The sequence below is a fragment of the Schistocerca gregaria genome, chromosome 1 (genome assembly GCF_023897955.1).
Source record: "Schistocerca gregaria isolate iqSchGreg1 chromosome 1, iqSchGreg1.2, whole genome shotgun sequence".
Classification (NCBI taxonomy): Eukaryota; Metazoa; Arthropoda; class Insecta; order Orthoptera; family Acrididae; genus Schistocerca; species Schistocerca gregaria.
Window position 1 is genome coordinate 305,613,579 of NC_064920.1, and position 18,745 is coordinate 305,632,323.

The 18,745-nt window shown below is 44.8% G+C and overlaps 1 protein-coding gene across 1 annotated transcript in view; it reads right to left on the reverse strand.

Moving 5' to 3' along the window:
- Positions 1 to 18,745, reverse strand: part of LOC126342759 (lysosomal acid glucosylceramidase-like) — a 170,938-nt gene that overhangs the window by 68,051 nt on the left and 84,142 nt on the right. Inside the window, exon 6 of the mRNA XM_050001882.1 lies at positions 13,131 to 13,368. Within this exon, the coding sequence (XP_049857839.1) occupies positions 13,131 to 13,368 (238 nt within the window). The remainder of the gene's footprint in view (positions 1 to 13,130; positions 13,369 to 18,745) is intronic.

Sequence of the window (18,745 nt, forward strand, 5' to 3'; positions counted from 1 at the left end):
AGGCTACAATCCGACCTTTATCAAAGTCGGAAGCGTGATGGTACGCATTTCTCCTCCTTACACGACGCATCACAACAACGTTTCACCAGGCAACGCCGGTCAAACGCTGTTCGTGAATGAGAAATCGCTTGGAAACTTTCCTCATGTCAGCACGTTGTAGGTGTCGCCACCAGCGCCAAGCTTGTGTGAATGCTCTGAAAAGCTAATCATTTGCATATCACAGACACTTCTTCCTCTAGGTCAAATCTCGCGTCTGTGGCACATCATCTTCATGGTGCAGCAATTTTAATGGCCAGTAGTGTAGATGCTTGTTGAAACCTTAGCACCAGAGTACGGAACTTCTGTTTGAACTTTAGACAAGGAGAAGGTGCACAAAATGAATAGAATTACGGATGTGATGCTTGAAATTCCATCACCATGGACTCAGGAGTGAAGTGTTTCGCCAAGCTGTGTGTTGCTGCTCCTATATTGCTGAATACCGACCGCATTGGGACACTCTCTTTGTGCACTTTTTCAGCCCATTCAGTCTTGACGGAGCAGCAATTCGTGATCCAAGTTTATTTATGCCATTTTTCGTATCGAAGGTTTTTCTTCTTACCTCCTTTCATTCATTTTGTATGGCATTTACAAAATCTTCGTCTCAGTGATAGTACCCTGTTGGTGACTTTTGACATGATGTATCTTTTCAGTAGGGTACCCGTAAAGGTATCCGTGCAAAGATAAACAAGAAATACGAGACCAATAGTAAACTCGTCGCGTATCTGTCCACCTCAGCTAAATTCCAATTCCACGGAAATTATTGCGAAAATACGGACGGCGTCGCAATGGAGTGTCCGCTGTCGCCTGATGAGGCGAATTTGTTTATGGAAGATTTCGAGGAGAAAGGCTTGGAGCAATTCCAAATAAAACCAACCTGTTTTTATCGTTATGGGGCTGACACTTCTTCAATTGCCTACATGGACGGGACAGCTTAGGTGAATTTCTCCATCTCCTCAATTCACTTCATCCCAAGATACAGTTTACAGCGGAGGTGGTATAGGAGGGCTTCTGTCCGGTCCGTGACACTCGGATGAAACGGAAAGCAGGTGGCAAGCTGGGAAGTAGTGTGTACAGAAAGCCTGTACACACCGATCTGTACCAACGCTCCTCCAGTAGTCACGACCACTCCCAGCGTGAAGGTATTTTGCGCCCACAGCCCGTGGTCGAGCGGTAGCGTTCTCGCTTCCCACGCCCGGGTTCCCGGATTCGATTCCCGGCGGGGTCAGGGATTTTATCTGCCTCGTGATGACTGGATGTTGTGTGCTGTCCTTAGGTTAGTTAGGTTTAAGTAGTTCTAAGTTCTAGGGGACTGATGACCATAGATGTTAAGTCCCATAGTGCTCAGAGCCATTTTTGAAGGTGTTTTGCGCACAATTGTTTAAAGAGTGCGATAGATCTGCGACCAAGGCAGTCTGAAGCACCTGAAGACAATTTTCGGAAGGAATGAATACTGAAGAGCTTTGTTAGGAGTAATGGAATTTCAGATCTATACTTGTGGTTGTCCTTTGAATTACGAAGTGCTCTCTCTTTACAGCAAGGACTATCTTAATCTCAGGAGTTATTCATCGTTAGTCCCTACTTTTATCTGACTTTAATCTTTCATGTTTTAGAAGAAAACAAGACGAAATGTATAAATAAAAAGTTGAATTTTAAGTCTACTCTGTCTATTGCCTAAATAATTTCCAAATGTTCTCTCCCTAATTTTTCTGTGACCACTGTGATCGAGACATTATTTATGATTCTGTGATACAATGCTTTATTTATGATTTGAACCTAAATCTCCGAGTGGTCTAAGGCGCTACAGTCATGGACTGTGCGGCTGGTTCCGGCGGAGGTTCGAGTCCTCCCTCGGGCACGTGTGTGTGTGTTTGTCCTTAGGATAATTTAGGTTAAGTAGTGTGTAATCTTAGGGACTGATGACCTTAGCAGTTAAGTCCCATAAGGTTTCACACACATTTTTGAACCTAAATCTAATTCGTCAGCATATTTTATTGTTAATATTGGACCATCATGGTCAGGCAGATATAGAAACTATTAATGCTGAATAGAGATTTTAAATATAAATTACTAAAGGTTCCAAGCCACAAAAACCAAGTGTCAATGGATACTGCTCGTCATACTCGCTGGAAACTTTATTGTGTCAAATAAGCCAAAGTTGGACATCAACTGCTCCACTATAGCTGTGATATTCGTTACTTGTACATAATTTATATACTGACTTATCATCAGTTCGTTTTTAAAATTATTTGGGTACAAAACGCAATAAATTGCTGTTGAATATGGATTAATAAAGGAGTAATTTCATGGAATGCTGCGAAGAACACCCTGCAATAATTCTTTTCAAATCTAACGCCATAATTTGTTCGTATAGTCCACTTTCTTAGAAAACCAGTAGTTCTGATTTTAATATCATCCATGTAAGAGATTGTGCAGTAGTTATACGATGAAATGCTTCTAACTGTCCTGCTTAAATCTCTCTTAAAAGTAGATTTTAATATTTATGTCTTCCTCTTGGTGTCTTCTACTTATGATCCTGCTTGATCAGCGAATGATTATAAATATGACTCCAGTGGCAGTAGTTTTCATGGGAACTTAACTGTGAAATCCATTGCAGCTTGACGTATGTGGCCCAAATAAAATAGTTCAGATTACTACGAACTAAACACAAATCTTAACAAGATATAACGGCTGGTCCTGTTACTGAAGAACATTTCCTGAAACAGAATGGTGCTTGTCCTGTGTCTAAGGACAGGCTAATCATCTGAAAAAACTAAAGTCTAAGGATCCAATAAATGGTATGCTATCTCATTTGAAAACCTCCGGCAGAAGTGAACGCGTATTGATTGGTATGAAAACATTAATTCATTCGCTCGTATTGTCCAGATTTTTCTTCAAACCAGTCGCGAACAGTTGTGGCACAATGACACAAGCGCATTGTCATGCATAAAAATTCCACCGCTCTTTGGGAACACGAAGTCCACGAATGTCTGCAGAAGATCTCCAAGTAGCGCAACATAACGACGAGCGTGTCCATCCCACGTAATCACAGCCTGCACCATGTGGAGCCACCACCAGCTTGCACAGTGCCTTGTTGACAACTTGAGTCCATCGCTTTATGGGGTCTACAGTACACTCTAAACCTACCATCAGCTCTTGCCAACTGAAATCAGGACTCATCTGATCAGGCTTTTCCCGTCGTCTTTATAATGCTTTCATATGACAAAATGTTACCTCACTTTTACATTGTTAATCAAGGTTGCGGTTTTATCTTACTTTTTGCACATACATGTAAGCAATATTTTCCTGAATTCGAACTAGTTTCGTATAGTTTTTTAATGTATTTGCTCATTAGTTTACGTAAGCAAGAAATTTCGGAAACATTTTCCGCGTCAGCTTTATTACTTGCTGTCCATCAACTTCTTTTGAAGCAAAAATACAAAAGTCTGTAAACTTTCAGCATTTATGTCATTTCAAGAAGGAACTCTGTTGGCCATTAACAGCTTAATTGATACTTTTTTATTAAACTTAAGATTCAAAGTTTTATAATACGGTACGAGCTTTTTCTGCCTGGTGTACTAAAAATCAGCATTGTCACGTACACATTTTCCCTTTAGAAACCATTACCAATGTGTATTCAAGATATCTAGAATAATTACAAAGCGTGAAAACTTCGAGTAGTTATCCAAGATGCCTGCATACCATTTCGCAATCATACTGTCTTAAGAAGCGAGGGGGTAAGCCGTTCCTCCACTTACATTTATCTCCGGATACAGTCATGTAATAGACCACCAGGCATAGATTGTCGTAGATATACACTTGTGATGTTGTACCTCGCTCTAATATCCTGAAACTTTTGATAATTAGTTTGATTCTACTGTAGCTGCATATTTCAGTTTATATACACTGAAGCGCCTGCCTAATATCGTGTAGGCCCCCGCGAGCACGCAGAAGTGCCGCAACACGACGTGCCATGGACTCGACTAATGTCTGAAGTACTGCTGAAGGGAACTGACATCATGAATCCTACAGCGCAGTCCATAAATCCGTAAGAGTACAATGGGGTGGAGGTCTCTTCTGAACAGCACTTTGCAATGCACCCCAGATTTGCTCAATAATGTTCATGTCTGGGGAGTTTGGTGGGCAGCGGAAGAGTTTACTCACAGAAGAGTGTTCCTGGGGCCACTGTGTAGCAATTCTAAAGTGTAGGGTGTAGCATTGTCCTGCTGGAATTGCCCAAGTCCGTCGGAATGCACAATGGACATGAATGGCTGCAGAGGATTAGGCAGGTTGCTTGTGTACGTGTCACCTGTCAGAGTCGTATCTAGACGTATCAAGGGTCCATATAATACAACTTCACATGCCCCAAGCCATTACAGAGCCTCACCAGTTTGAACAGTTCCCTGCTGACATGCAGGGTCCATGGAGTCATGAGGTTGTTTCCTTGCCCGTACGCGTCCATAGGCACGATACGATTCGAAACGAGACTCGTCCGACCAGGCAACATGTTTCCAGTTAACAGTAGTCCAATGTTGGTGTTGACGGGTCCAGGCGAGGCATTAAGCTTTGTGTAGTGCAGTCACGAAGGATACACAAGTGGGTCGTAAGGGAAAACGCCCACTTCATCGCTATCTCGGAGATACTGTGTCTCCTTTCTAGGGCGCCGACTAAAACACCACGTTAAATCTTGATAACCTGCATTGAAGCAGCAGTAACCGATCTAACAACTGCGCCAGAAACTTGTTGTCTATGTAGGAGTTGCCGACTGCAGCGCTCAATAATGTTCATGTCTGGGGAGTCTGGTGGCCACCGGTAGTGTTCAAGCTCAGAAGAGTGTTCCTGGGGCCACTCTGCAGCAATTCTGCACACATCGGGTGTCTCATTGTCTTGCTGGAATTACCCAAGTACGTCGGAATGCACAATGATGAAGGTGATCAGAGAGGATGCTTACGTGTCACCTGCCAGAGTCGTATCTAGATGTATCACGTGTCCCATATTACTCCAACTGCACATGCCTCACATCATTACAGAGGGTCCACCAGCTTTAACAGTCCTTTGCTGACACGCAGGATCCATGGATTCATGAGGCTGTCTCCACACCCGTACACGTCCATCTACTCGATACAATTTGGAACGAGACTCATCCGACCAGGCAACATATTTGTGTTGTGCAGTCATCAAGGGTCACGTTGAACGATTCTCTTCAGTCAACGTTGGCCCCGTTCTTGCAGGATCTTTTTCCGGCCGCAGCGATGTCGGATATTTGATGTTTTACGGATTCCTGGCGTTCACGGTACACTCGCGAAATGGTCGTACGGGAAAATCCCCACTACATCGCTACTGAGATGCTGTGTGCCATTGCTCGTGCGCCGACTATAACACCACTTTCAAACTCAGTTAAATCTTGATAACCTGCCATTGTAGCAGCGGTAGCCGATCTAACAAATGCGCCACACACTTGTATTATTTAGGTATTGTACAGGAGTTGCCGTATTTTGCCTGTTTTGCGTACGCGTGTCTATACCGGTTTCTTTGGAGCTTCAGTTGACAGATATATTTAATTCCCAAATAACGGTGCAATAGACACCTAATCGTCAAGGAAGTCTAGGTTTATTTTCTAAGTTTAATGTCTCACAAATTGTTTCACTTTTATCTGTGTCACATTGTATTGAGTTTTTCCATGTCCAATAATATGAGCACCTCGAATTTAATGAAAAAAGATAATTTATTAACTATTGTTGAGATGACTACAGCAAATGACTTTCATTCATTCACATATCGTGTTCTATAAGTCCTATCACGAAGAAGCGTAGTCATGGACAGAGAATGATTCAAGCTAAACACTGATGGAAACTGAAAGTGTTATATCATTAACGCCTTCATCGAGCGCTAGCAAACTTATTACATCGTAGTATATCCATGATGGTGGAATATGTTGATGGATGTTTTATCCTTATGCCAGCTTATTTCCAGTATTCTCAGCACAGTTATTGGACATCGAAACGCAGCATGTTCACGGGGCGTGCTTATCACCAACTTATGGACTCTGAGAAAGGTCAGAAAGGTCGAGTCATTCGCATGAGAGCATCATACTGAGCGATTGCACACATAGTTGGCTACAATATGATGATTGCGGAAACAGTGGAGTTGAGATGGACGTAAGACAAAAGGATTGCAGCAGATCTAGGCACGGGTCGTTCCAGAGATAATGCACCAACATATCAAATGTTCAAATGTGTGTGAAATCTTATGGGACTTAACTGCTAAGGTCATCAGTCCCTAAGCTTACACCCTACTTAACCTAAATTGTCCTAAGGACGGACACACACACCCATGCTCGAGAGAGGACTTGAACCTCCGCCGGGACCATCCGCACAGTCCATGACTGAAGCGCCCTTGATCGCTCGGCTAATCCCGCGCGGCAACAGAATATCCTTACAGTGTCGACAGTATCTGGCGATTGAATGGATGTCAATAACTGAAATCCGGACAGAGGGTGCACAGCGCACCATGAACCCTCGGAATAGGTTACTGGGAGATGAATTGAGATCTCGAGTTGCCGTACGTTGTTTACCACTGATACTATACCACAGACAACACACACTTGCATTGTGTAGAGCCAAAATCAAATGCGACATTGAAGTGTAGTGTTCATTGATGAACCGCGCTTCTGTTTGCGGCGGTCAAATCGGCTCCAACGGGTCCGTAGAAGATCTGGTGATAAGTCACAGGAAGCAGTAATTCTTGACATGTGTAGCACATCCACTTATGGAATCATTGTACAACGATGACGACAGGACTGACTTGATAATTGTTGAAGGACTGCTGAATGCTCGCAACTATGTGGCCAGATTATATATGCTGCTGTCATATTCTTAATGACCAGGGTACCGCATGGGATAAAACAAGGCTTCATAGTGCAATTTACACCACTAACGTCTTGAGGAATGCACTGATAACTGAGTGGCTTGCCAAGTCCCGAGATACGTCAGCCGTAGAAAACGTCTTTGATGCGATAGTAAGACGTATACATTCATACCACCCTTCAGTCAGCAACGTTCACAAACTGACACAGCATGTATTTCGGGCATGGCAACAAATTCCTCATGATGACATTCGAGGCTGTTTGCTTTCAGGCCACAACGAACCCTATAGTGCTTTTTTGGCCCAGGGGGTGAGGGGTTCACATCTCTTACTGATATTGACGATAGACATCGGTTACGAATGGAATGAAAGTATAATCATTTACTACTTACTATTTTTAATGTTAAAAGAATTTCGAGCTCCACGTGGTTTGGAGTCGTCTTATAAGTGTCTTGGTACGTTAGTTCAAATGTCCGAGAGAGGCAACAGCGTACCTATACCAACAGCGCAATGAGTAGTAGAGCTTTATCTTATCGTATGTGATAAAGTTTGATTCATATCGTATTGGAGTTTCCATTCTACATTAACAAACAGCAGAGGCCACTGCTATCTCGTTGCCTGACCATGGACGTTAATGTGCCGGATAAACTAACACTTTCACTATCTTCTCTAGTTCAGTGCTTCTTTGTCATTTATAAAAGGAGGTGGGCTAGGTGCATCTAATTGAGCAAATAATGATTCACATATTAAAGGAACAATTTTGCCAACGGATAACGCGACGGGAAAACACAAGCAACCAAAGAAGCTAGCTCGTTGAAAATATTAGCGCCACAGTCAGACACGATCCCTCACTACAGGGGTCGTAGTTTTATTTACTGACTGCATTAGAATCGTAACTGAGATATTTCAATCCAGTAGTCTATTAACAGGTGAGATCAGGTGGTTCAAATCATCAGTCGAAACAATTGTGGATTCTCATTTAGATATATGATGTATTCCAACATTTCTGTTATATCTCAGTGAGTAACAAACAACAATAAACATATTACATGCGCTGGAGGCCCTCAGCTTAACCTAATCTGTCTCGTAAATCATGCATGGGAGAGGGAGGAATGAAATCCTGATTCACGCATAACTTTCAGTTTCATGCCGCTCATACATGGGATAGGTGGCTCCAAATTCGAAAGATAAACTAAACAAACAGGGGTCTTCATGGTTTTGGAGGGAAGAAACCAACCGTACGTGGTGTGCATAGGATAACGCAAATTGGGGCAAAAAGGTTCAAGCAGACAAAAGTACATATGATAAAATACATGCAAATCATTAATATGTCCCAACAAATAATTCACAAGCTTTTCCTATTATGAAATTCCACAAGAATGATAACTGTGCAAAGACCGTCCACCCAACACCATTCGGGATAATGGAGATCAATGCCATAAATATTTGCTCACAATATTCGATCGTTCTCGGACTGATAACAAAGCTTGACACACACGACCTGTTTTGAATTTCTACCAGAACGTCCACGTGGAAAGTGTGCTTACCAATGGATCGTTTTTGTATTAATAGCAAAATTTCACGCGCTACACACCCAAGTCGTATTTCTAACTAACGAAGGATGGAGATGGTCCCTTCTCCATGCAGAATTACATTGACCATCGGACGGAAAATGAAATAAAATCTAATAATTTCACGCACAAGATTACTTAAACATTTCACACTTCACTCGAGAAAGTCTAGATTGAAAACACTGTAAGAGATTCCCTAAGATGCCCTATTATTCGTCGCGACGACATGGTTGACTGAAGCAAAAGGGTGGGGTCCATTCTACAAAGAAAAGCCATCAAATACTCAGCAAACAAATTAACTAAAACTAATAAACGCAAGAGAACGGAAAAAAGAACTCGATAAACATCGAATGTGCTAAAAGCTGTGCAAGATTAACTTCGTGTGACTAGACTGAAAATGAACATTATGCTCTCATTACAAAAACAAGTGATTTTACTTGCAAAATGATTAAAAATCGTGATGACAACATAACCCTGACTACGGTGCTGACAAACAACGGATTAGTAATTATAGCTATAATGTACCTCATACTTTTGAAATTTATCGGACTGCTTGACGGAGATATCTACAGCGTGCAACCACCTTCTCAGACATACGGAAGACGGGTGACGTAAAATGGTGGGGTTCCGCTAATGCTCACTCGACTCATCCCTGAAGGGGAGGGGAGGACTTCCTACCAGAACCAAAAGCTTCTGCCATTAGAGATGCGTCTTTGACTCAACAGCACGTATGTCCAATTCTGGCGCAGGTAACAGCTGTGACACGTCGTGGCACGGAAGCAATGAGGCCTTGATCGGCTGCTGGAGAAAGCTCGCAATACGTCTGCACACACAAATTACAATATTCCCGTAAATTTCGGAGTGGGTGGGGGGCCGAGATGAACTCTGACACCCCGTTCAATCACATTCTTGATATGTTTGATCGGGTTCAGATCTGGCGTGTTGGGGGTCAGCACATTAATTGGAACTCACCACTGTGTTCCTCGAACCCATTCCATCACACTCCTGGCCTTGTGACTTGGCGCATTATCCTGTTGATAAATGCCACTACCGTCGGGAAACATGATCGTTATTAAGGGGTGTACGTGGTCTGCAACCAGTGTACAATACTCCTTTGCCATCATGGATCCTTGCACGATCTTTCTTTCTTTCTTTCTCGGGTCTTTGTCCCGCTCCAACGCGGGTCGGCTTTGTTATTACGGATTTGGCAGTGTTAACTACAGAGGGTGGCCGGGTGTCCTTCCTGCCGCCACCCCGAACCCCCCGGGACGGAAGTTGTGTACCCCAGCTGTCTGCGTCTAGTGTAAGTCATGAAGTAGTGCGAACGTTTTCAAATGTCTGTGATTCGTGTAACTGAGGCGGAACTTGGGGACCAGCCCAGTATTCACCTTGCGGGATGTGGAAAACCGCCTAAAAACCACATCCCGGCTGGTCGGCAGACCGGCCCTCGTCGTTAATCCGCCGGGTGGATTCGATCTGGGACCAGTGCGCCTATCCAACTCCAGGAATCACCGCACTAGCACTCTCTTGCACGAGCTCCACTGAACCCAAGGAAACCAGAAACCCACGTGAATGTTCGCCAGAGTATAATGGACTCGCTGCCAGCTTGTCTCCGTCCCGCCATACAGGTGTCAAGGAGCTATTCCTTTGGAAGACGACAGATTCGCGTCCTCTCATTGGCATCAAGAAGAAGGTATCGCTAGTCATCAGACCTTGTAGCGCTCTGCCACTGCGCCAACGTCCAGTGCCAATGGTCACGTACCCATTTCAGTCATAGTTGTCGATGTCGTGATGTTAACATTGTGAGATGCATGGCCCTTCGGAGTGTGCGGTGCACTGTTTGTTCAGAAACACTTGTCTGCCCAGCATTAAGGTCTGATGTTACTTCCGCCACAGCTCGACGCTTGTCCTGCTTTCCCAGTCTGGCCAGCCTACCACGTTCTACATCTGTAATGAGGGGTGTCCGCCCAATATCACGACGTCTGGGTGTGATTTCACCTTGGTTTCGCCACGTGTTGAAGATCCTCACCACAGCACTCCTCTAACACCCGAGAAATCGTTCAGTTTCCGAAATGCTGGTGCTGAGCCTCTTGGCCTTTACAATCCATCTTCTGTCAATATAAGGTAGATCGCCCGCCTTCCCCATTCTACACACGGATATGGTTCAAATGGCACTATGTGACTTAACTTCTGAGGTCATCAATCGCCTAGAACTTAGAACTAATTAAACCTAACTAACCTAAGGACATCACACACATCCATGCCCGACCGCAGCGGTCGTTCGGCTCCAGACTGTAGCGCCTAGAACATCACGGCCACTCCGGCCGGCTACACACGGATTGCACACTCGCTGATACTTCATGGTCCGTTCGTGTGCCTGACTAACAGTCGTTGCTTGACAGGTGACGCTGCTATGTCCTGGACGAGTTATATCGATAGTAGGTCAGTGGTCATAACGTTCCGGCTGATCCGTGTATGTGAAACACGTATCCCTGAAGTACAGTTGATATATTCACGAAATCACAATCAAAACATTCATTCACTCCATAACTGATAGGAATATAATGCAAACGACGAAAGGATGTGCACAATAAGGTAAATAAATAAAGACAGTGGTGGACGTCCGTTGGCAAGAGGCTCTCGGTATCACAACAAAATATGAATATGACCAATTTATCGTAATTAATAAGGAACACTGGGTACTTGGGTATAAAGTAGCGGGGTGGAAACACCAGCTCCTTCTCACTGCCAAATATTCTAACAACCAATTATGACTAATGTTAAAACTATTAACTATAGATTTCGTTCTTGACGATTTTTTGGCGTAATGAGTATTCCATGACGTTTCGTGATTGCGCCCGGATGATGTCGACATCTTGCCACGATATTTCGGCGGACAATCGATCAATCATCTTCAACTGAGCGTTTTACAGTGCAAAACACTTATTTGAAGATGGCTGAATGCCTGTCAGCCGAAATATCGTAGTACGATGTTGAAGCGATCCGGCTGCAATCCCGAAACTTCATGGAATATCTGTAGATTACTTGAAGGAGTTTCGAAAACTTCAAGGAAAATCGAAAGTACAGACGAAATGAGACGCGAAACCGGAATCTTACTTCGCGTGGGCAAACCCTCAACGAACTGAGCGCGATTTACACTACTGGCCATTAAAATTGCTACACCACGAAAATGACATGTTACAGACGCGAGATTTAACGGACAGGAAGAAGATGCTGTGATATGCAAATGATTAGCTTTTCAGAGCATTCACACAAGGTTCGCGTCGGTGGCGACACCTGCAACGTGCTAACCTGAGGAAAGTTTCCAACCGATTTCTTATACACAAAGAGCAGTTGACCGGCGTTGCCTGGTGGAACGTTGTTGTGATGATTCGTGTAAGGGGGAGAAATGCGTACCATCACGTTTCCGACTATGATAAAGGTCGGATTGTAGCCTATCACGATTGCGGTTTATTGTATCGCGACATTGCTCCTCGCGTTGGTCGAGATCCATTGACTGTTAGCAGAATAGGGAATCGGTGGGTTCAGGAGGGCAATACGGAACGTCGTGCTGGATCCCAATGGCCTCGTTTCACTGGCAGTCGAGATGACAGGCATATTATCCGCATGGCTGTAACGAATCGTGCAGGCACGTTTCTATCCCTGAGTCAACAGCTGGGGACGTTTAAAAGGCAACAACCATCTGTACGAGCAGTTCGACGACGTTTGCAGCAGCATGGACTATCAGCTCGGATCCCATGGCTGCGGTTACCCTTGACGCTGCATCACAGACAGGAGCGCCTGCGATGGTGTACTCAACGACGAACCTGGGTGCACGAATGGCAGAACGTTGTTTTTTCGGATGAATCCGGGTTCCGTTTACAGCATCATGATGGTCGCATCCGTGTTTGGCGACATCGCGGTTAACGCACTTTGGAAGCGTGTATTCGTCATCGACATACTGGCGTATCACACGGCGTGATGGTATGGGATTCCATTGGTTACACGTCTCGGTCACCTCTTGTTCGCATTGACGACACTTTGAACAGTGGACGTTACATTTCAGATGTGTTACAACCCGTGGCTCTACCCTTCATTGGATCCCCGTGAAACCCTACATTTTTGCTGGATAATGCACGACCGCATGTTGCAGGTCCTGTACGGGCCTTTCTGGATACAGAAAATGTTCGTCTGCTTCCCTGGCCAGCACATTCTCCAGATCTCTCACCAATTGAAAACGTCTGGTCAATGGTGGCCGAGCAACTGGCTCGTCACAATACGCCAGTCACTACTCTTGATGAACTGTGGTATCGTGTTGAAGCTGCATGTGCAGCTGTACCTGTACACGCCATCCAAGCTCTGTTTGACTCAATGCCCAGGCGTATCAAGGCCGTTATTACGGCCAGAGGTGGTTGTTCTGGGTACTGATTTCTCAGGACCTATGCACCCAAATTTCTTGAAAATGTAATCACATGTCAGTTCTAGTATAATATATGTGTCTAATGAATACCCGTTTATCATATGCATTTCCTCTTGGTGTAGCAATTTTAATGGCCAGTAGTGTATTTTAATGCCAGGAAGCTTGAAGAATGTCCTTAAACGCAGTCGCCGCGTGCTTCACAGAGGAACGTACTCTGAGTAGGGGTGAGACTTACGGACCTGCTGCGGCCAGCGGTCGAGCATGGAGCGCTGGTCGTCGATGACCAGGACGTCGGGCGGCGGCTGCGCGACGGCGGCCTGCAGCGTGGGCCCCAGGTGCTGCGCCACCCAGTCTCGCTGTTCCGTCGCCGACCAGCCCATGCAGTTGAACCAGAAGTCCGAGTTGCCGTCCGTCGGCTCGTTCTGCGCCGATAGCACCCAGATGGGGAGCCCCACAGAGGCGTACTCCTCCACGAACCTGCGCACCAAATGACCGATCATCGCTAGCGACAGTTTCCCCACAATATTATCAGTGTAGTAAACGTCAGTGAGCTGTTCGCTAACATGGAGAGGCCAGGCATCCTTACCTGTAAAACATTTTTTTCTTTATTGAATCTCAAGGATTAAAACTGCTTGTTGGGCTGAAACTATAGCCCCATTGGCAAAAATCGTACTCTATGTTGTGACACTGTCTATTGACGTCCCTAGCTGAGAGAACAGACTTAGGTTTCTACAACACATTTTCGCTCTATGTTTACTGACAAAGAAGAGAGCCCTGCGATGGCACTACACTGCCTGACAAAAGAAGTGATCAGATCGTCGAATGTCAATGTAACTTTGTGTACGTACACATCATGGACGGGTACGTAAATAATTACAGTTGCAATCCTCTATGACAGCTACGAATGTCACCAAGTGCATTAGGGCTGCTCGTGTTTGGTGTTGTTACCAAGCGTGGTAAGGTGTACTGTGGGTGACAAAAGTCGTGGAATAGCAATGTGCTCATATTGCATAGATGGCGGTAGTATCGCATACACATGGTATATTAATTCTCGTCGGGCGGCCATAATCACGTCGGAAGGCTTTTCACATTAATCACCTGCGTACAAATGGCGTCCTCGGCAACGCGATATTGGCAAAGCCGCCATTTGTTGGCAAGTGATTCATGTGAAAAGCTTTCCGAAGTGATTATGGCCGCTTGGCCAGAATTAAAGGACTTTGAACGCTAGAAGAGAGTTGGAGCCAGATGCATGGGACATTCCTTCTCGTAAATAGTTAGGGAATTCAATATTCTGAGCTTTAAAGTGTCAAGAATGTGCTGAGAACACCAAATTTCAGGCATTACCTTTTACCACGGACGAAACATTGGCCGATAGCCTTCACTTAACGACAGAGAGCAGTGGCGTTTGCGTAGATTTGTGAGTGCTAACACACAAGTGACACTGTATCAAATAACGGCAGAAATCAGTGTGGGTCGTACGACAAACATAGCCCTTGGGACACTGCAGAGAAATATGGCGTTACTGCTCTATGGCAGCAGTTGACCGACCCGAATGCCTTTGTTAACAGCATGAAATTGCCTGCAGAGCCTCTCCTGGGCCCAGTTTCATCTCAGGTGGATGTTAGAAGCCGGAAAAATTCGTGGCACGATCAGGTAAGTCTCGATTTCAGTTGGCAAGAGCTGATGGTGAGGTTAGAGTGTACTGCAGTCCCCATAAAGTCATGGACTCAGGTTGTCGACAAAGCACTGTGCAAGCTGGTGGTGGCTCCGTGTTGGAGTAGGCTATGATTACGTGGGATGGACTCGGTCATGGTTATGTTCGGCTACTCGGAGATCTTCTACAGCCAGTCATGGACTTCATGTTCCCAAAGAGCGATGGACTTTTCATGGAGGATAATGCGCAGTGTCAGTGGGCCACAATTGTTCGCGACTGGTTTGAAGAACATTCTGGACAATGTGTAAGTGGGCTGCTTCTGTGTTGGCAGCGCTTTGTAGCGCTTTCGTTGGATCTGTGACTGCGCTTTCTTTGTAAGAGGCTCTGTGGCTGGCTGGACTCGTTGTTGGAAGTTAATCACCAGTAGTGTTGGGCAGTTGGAAATTAGTCGCCAGCAGTGATGGAAGTACTGTTGGGCAGTTGGAGGTGAACAGCCAGCACTGATGGAGTTAGATGTGAGAAGTTAGCATTGATGGAGGGTAGAGGTCCAGCTAACGATCTGTACATGTTCGACCTGGAGATTGCATATTTGTACTAGATGTCTATGACGATTTATGTTTTTGTGTCTGAACTGGATGTCACATTATTAAGGTAAAAAATACATTATTTGGTTTGAAACAAAATCTTTCCTTTACTAACCACATGCCTATTAGTAGTTAGTGGCTTCAATAGTGAGAATCTTTTATTTATCTGGCAGTATTGACGTTCGCTGTATTGCCGTAGTTCGCGTAATGAAGATTTTTGTGAGGTAAGTGCTTAATGAAATGTATAGGTTATTGTAAAGATTTCTTTTTAGTCAGGACCATTCTTCTGAATTAATTATTTGAAGTCAGGTTGTAATTTATTTGAGCAGTCAGATTGCGTTGCACTAGGATATTGTGGGTCAATGTTGACATGATAAGAATAAGTAAAGAGAAAGTAGGTTCACTTGTATTCAGTTTCACTCAGCAGTTTGAGTAAAACATTTAATAAAGAAGATTCAAATGCGAGCGAATGATCTGGCCACCCTGATCGCTGGACATCGTCGCGCAGAGTGGCCGCGTGGTTTGAGGCGCCATGTCACGTATTGCGCGATTCCCTCCCGCCGGAGATTCGACTCCTCCTTCGGGCACGGGTGTGTGTGTTGTTCTTAGCATAAGTTAATTTAAGTAGTGTGTAAGCCTAGGGGCCGATGACCTCAGCAGTTTGGTCCCTTAGGAATTCACGGACATTTAAACAATTTGAACATGAATCCCATCGAACGCTTATGGGACACTATCGAGCAGTCGGTGCGTGCACAACATCCTTCGCCGGCACACATTCGCAGCTATGGACGGCTGGAGAGGCATTATGGCTCAGTATTTCTACTGGGGAGCCGGCCGCGGTGGTCTCGCGGTTCTAGGGGCGCAGTCCGGAACCGTGCGACTGCTACGGTCGCAGGTTCGAATCCTGCCTCGGGCATGGATGTGTGTGATGTCCCTATGATAGTTAGGTTTAAGTAGTTCTAAGTTCTAGGGGACTAATGACCACAGCAGTTGAGTCCCATAGTGCTCAGAGCCATTTGAACCATTTTTTTCTACTGGGGACTTACAACGACTCGAGCTACTGCGCTACGCCGGGCAAATGGAGATCTGATATGATATTACGAGGTATCCCATGACTTTTGTCCGCTGGGAGGACAGCGTCCGATGTTCAGTAATCACTACGAAGGACACGAAGACGTCACTTACTCCTACGAGACAATGCTATCAATATCTTCCCCCAAACAAAGCAACAATTCTATCAACATCTGACAGCGTCTGAAGTGTTTCTGTTTGGCCTGCTGCTCGAACTGTGCAATATACAGATTTGTAGGGAATTCGGATGTGACTGTGGTCAGATGTTGGACTGCAAAGGAACGTGAGGGCAGGCGTACTAGTCATCAAGGCTCCGGTCGATCTGAGCACCACGAAGCCAGAATGGCTGTATCCTGCATCAAGCACACTGTAACTCCTGCAAATCTATCACTGTCATCCGAACACAGGTAACGGGCTCTCTGTCATCCCGCACAACTGGCCAGACACTAACAGCAGCCGGACTCGAGCGCTACCTTCCAGCATGAAGCTGCTGTAAAAACCACAGCACCAAAACGGCTGCGTTTGGAGTGGTGTCGTGACGGCGAAGCACTGACTGCTAATAAATGGCGCTGCATTGTGTACAGCGATGAATCGCGGGCTCGCACTACACTGGATAGTTATTCTCGGTGAGTATAGCGGCGAGCTGCGGATAGGTCGCATTCTTCCAATGTTTGGGAGAGGCACAGCAGAGTTACTCCTGGTGTCTTGTTGTGGACATCCATCAGGTGCTTCAGGTAACGGATGGTAGTGACCGAGGGAACTCTGCACAACAGGACGTTAAGGTCATGCTGAGTTCGCACGTGTTACCTCTCAGGCGACAGAATCGTGATGAGATTTTTCAGCGAGACAATGTTCCTCCACATCCTGCGCACATGGCATGTCTCTATGAAGTGTCTAAAGTAATTTGGTCGGTCGTCTCATCGGACGACGTGTATTTGGTTGCCGACCCCTTGTGGAAACTCTCTGGTGTCGAATTGATTCGTCCTTGTTGTTCCACAGCGATTGCTTTCACGATTTTTCTAGTTCTTGTGCAAGTCTGTTTACGTGGAACTGTGTTTACGTGGAACTTCATTGGTTTCCACTGAGCAAATGAATGTTGTCTGCCTACTGGCGTAGGCAGTTGGTCGGTTGCGACAGAGGGAATTGATTAGGTTGTTGGTTGATTCTTCAGCCGTCCCTATGTCGTGTTGTCACCCGATTATTTAGTGTTACGCTTGGCGGCCTGTCTCACCTAAACTGTTGTTACAGTTCCCTCCAGAGGGCGACCCTTGGAACACTTCTGAGCCCAACTGTTCTATAGTTTGTGATTGTGATTGTCATTTTCGTTTGTCGCAAGTACTGTGCCAGGCCTTCAGCCGTGTATTAGTTTCTCTGTTTTATGTTTAGCATATGGCCTTCAGCCGAACCTTATGTGAAGTATTTTAAGATTAGGCCTTGAGCCGTGTTTTATTTTAAATTCTTGTTTGCTCTGTATTTAGGCCTTCAGCCGCGTTTGTTTTAAAATTTGTGGCTTTCAGCCATAATGTGTAACTTCCTGTCTGTGAGGTTTCTCTTTAATTATCCTGAATACTTAAAATGGCCTTCAGCCGTGCTGTGTAAATGCTTATCTGAAGGTGTGTCTTTAATTATTCTGAATAATTATTTGGGCCTTCAGCCATCAAGATATTTCAAGTTTTCTTAAGATAATTTTCTGTAGTACTGTGTAAATCCTCCGCTTCAAAGGTTGCCTTTTATTATGTTGAAATATTATTGGGCTTTCAGTCTAGGAATTAATTTAAATTTTCCTTAATATGGCTTTTAGCCGAAATTGGTAAATGCTTGCCTTTTAAAGAATTTCCTTTGCTGATCTCAAATATTATTTGGCCCTTTAGCCGAGTAGATATTTTAATTTTACTTAAAGTAAGGCCTTCAGCCGTTCGTCTAAATTCTTGTGCTTTGAAATGAATTATTTAAATTTTATTATTGAGAAGTTCCTTGGGCCCTCAGCCGTGAACTGATCCTTGTTGCTTTAAAGAGAAAACTGTCCATTGAGTTTTCGAGGAGTAAAGTTCTGTGTTCTTGTGTAACTAACAGTAACTGTTTTTGGCTCCTTTCCACAACCTGATCCGCTCTGTCCCGCGAAACCGGATTTCACCTACTCCTGCATTATCCCTATTTGGTTTTGTATTTACAATCCTGTATTCTTGTTTCCGGAAGTCCTTTTCCTCCTGCCACTAATCTTCACTAACTCACACTATAACTTCAACCTATCCATTTCCCTTTCAAATTTTCTACCTACTTGCCCTATTAAGGGATCTAATACGCTCCGATCCGGGGAATGCCAGTTTTGTTTCTCCTGATGACGACAACCTCTTGAGCAGTCCCCGTCGTGAGATCCGTATGGGGGACTATTTTACCTCCGTAATATCTTACCCAAGAGGATGCCATTATCATTTAACCACGCAGCAGAGCTGCATGTCTTTGGGAAAAATTACGGCTGTGGTTTCCCCTTGCTTTCAGCCATTCAAATGGTTCAAATGGCTCTGAGCACTATGCGACTTAACTT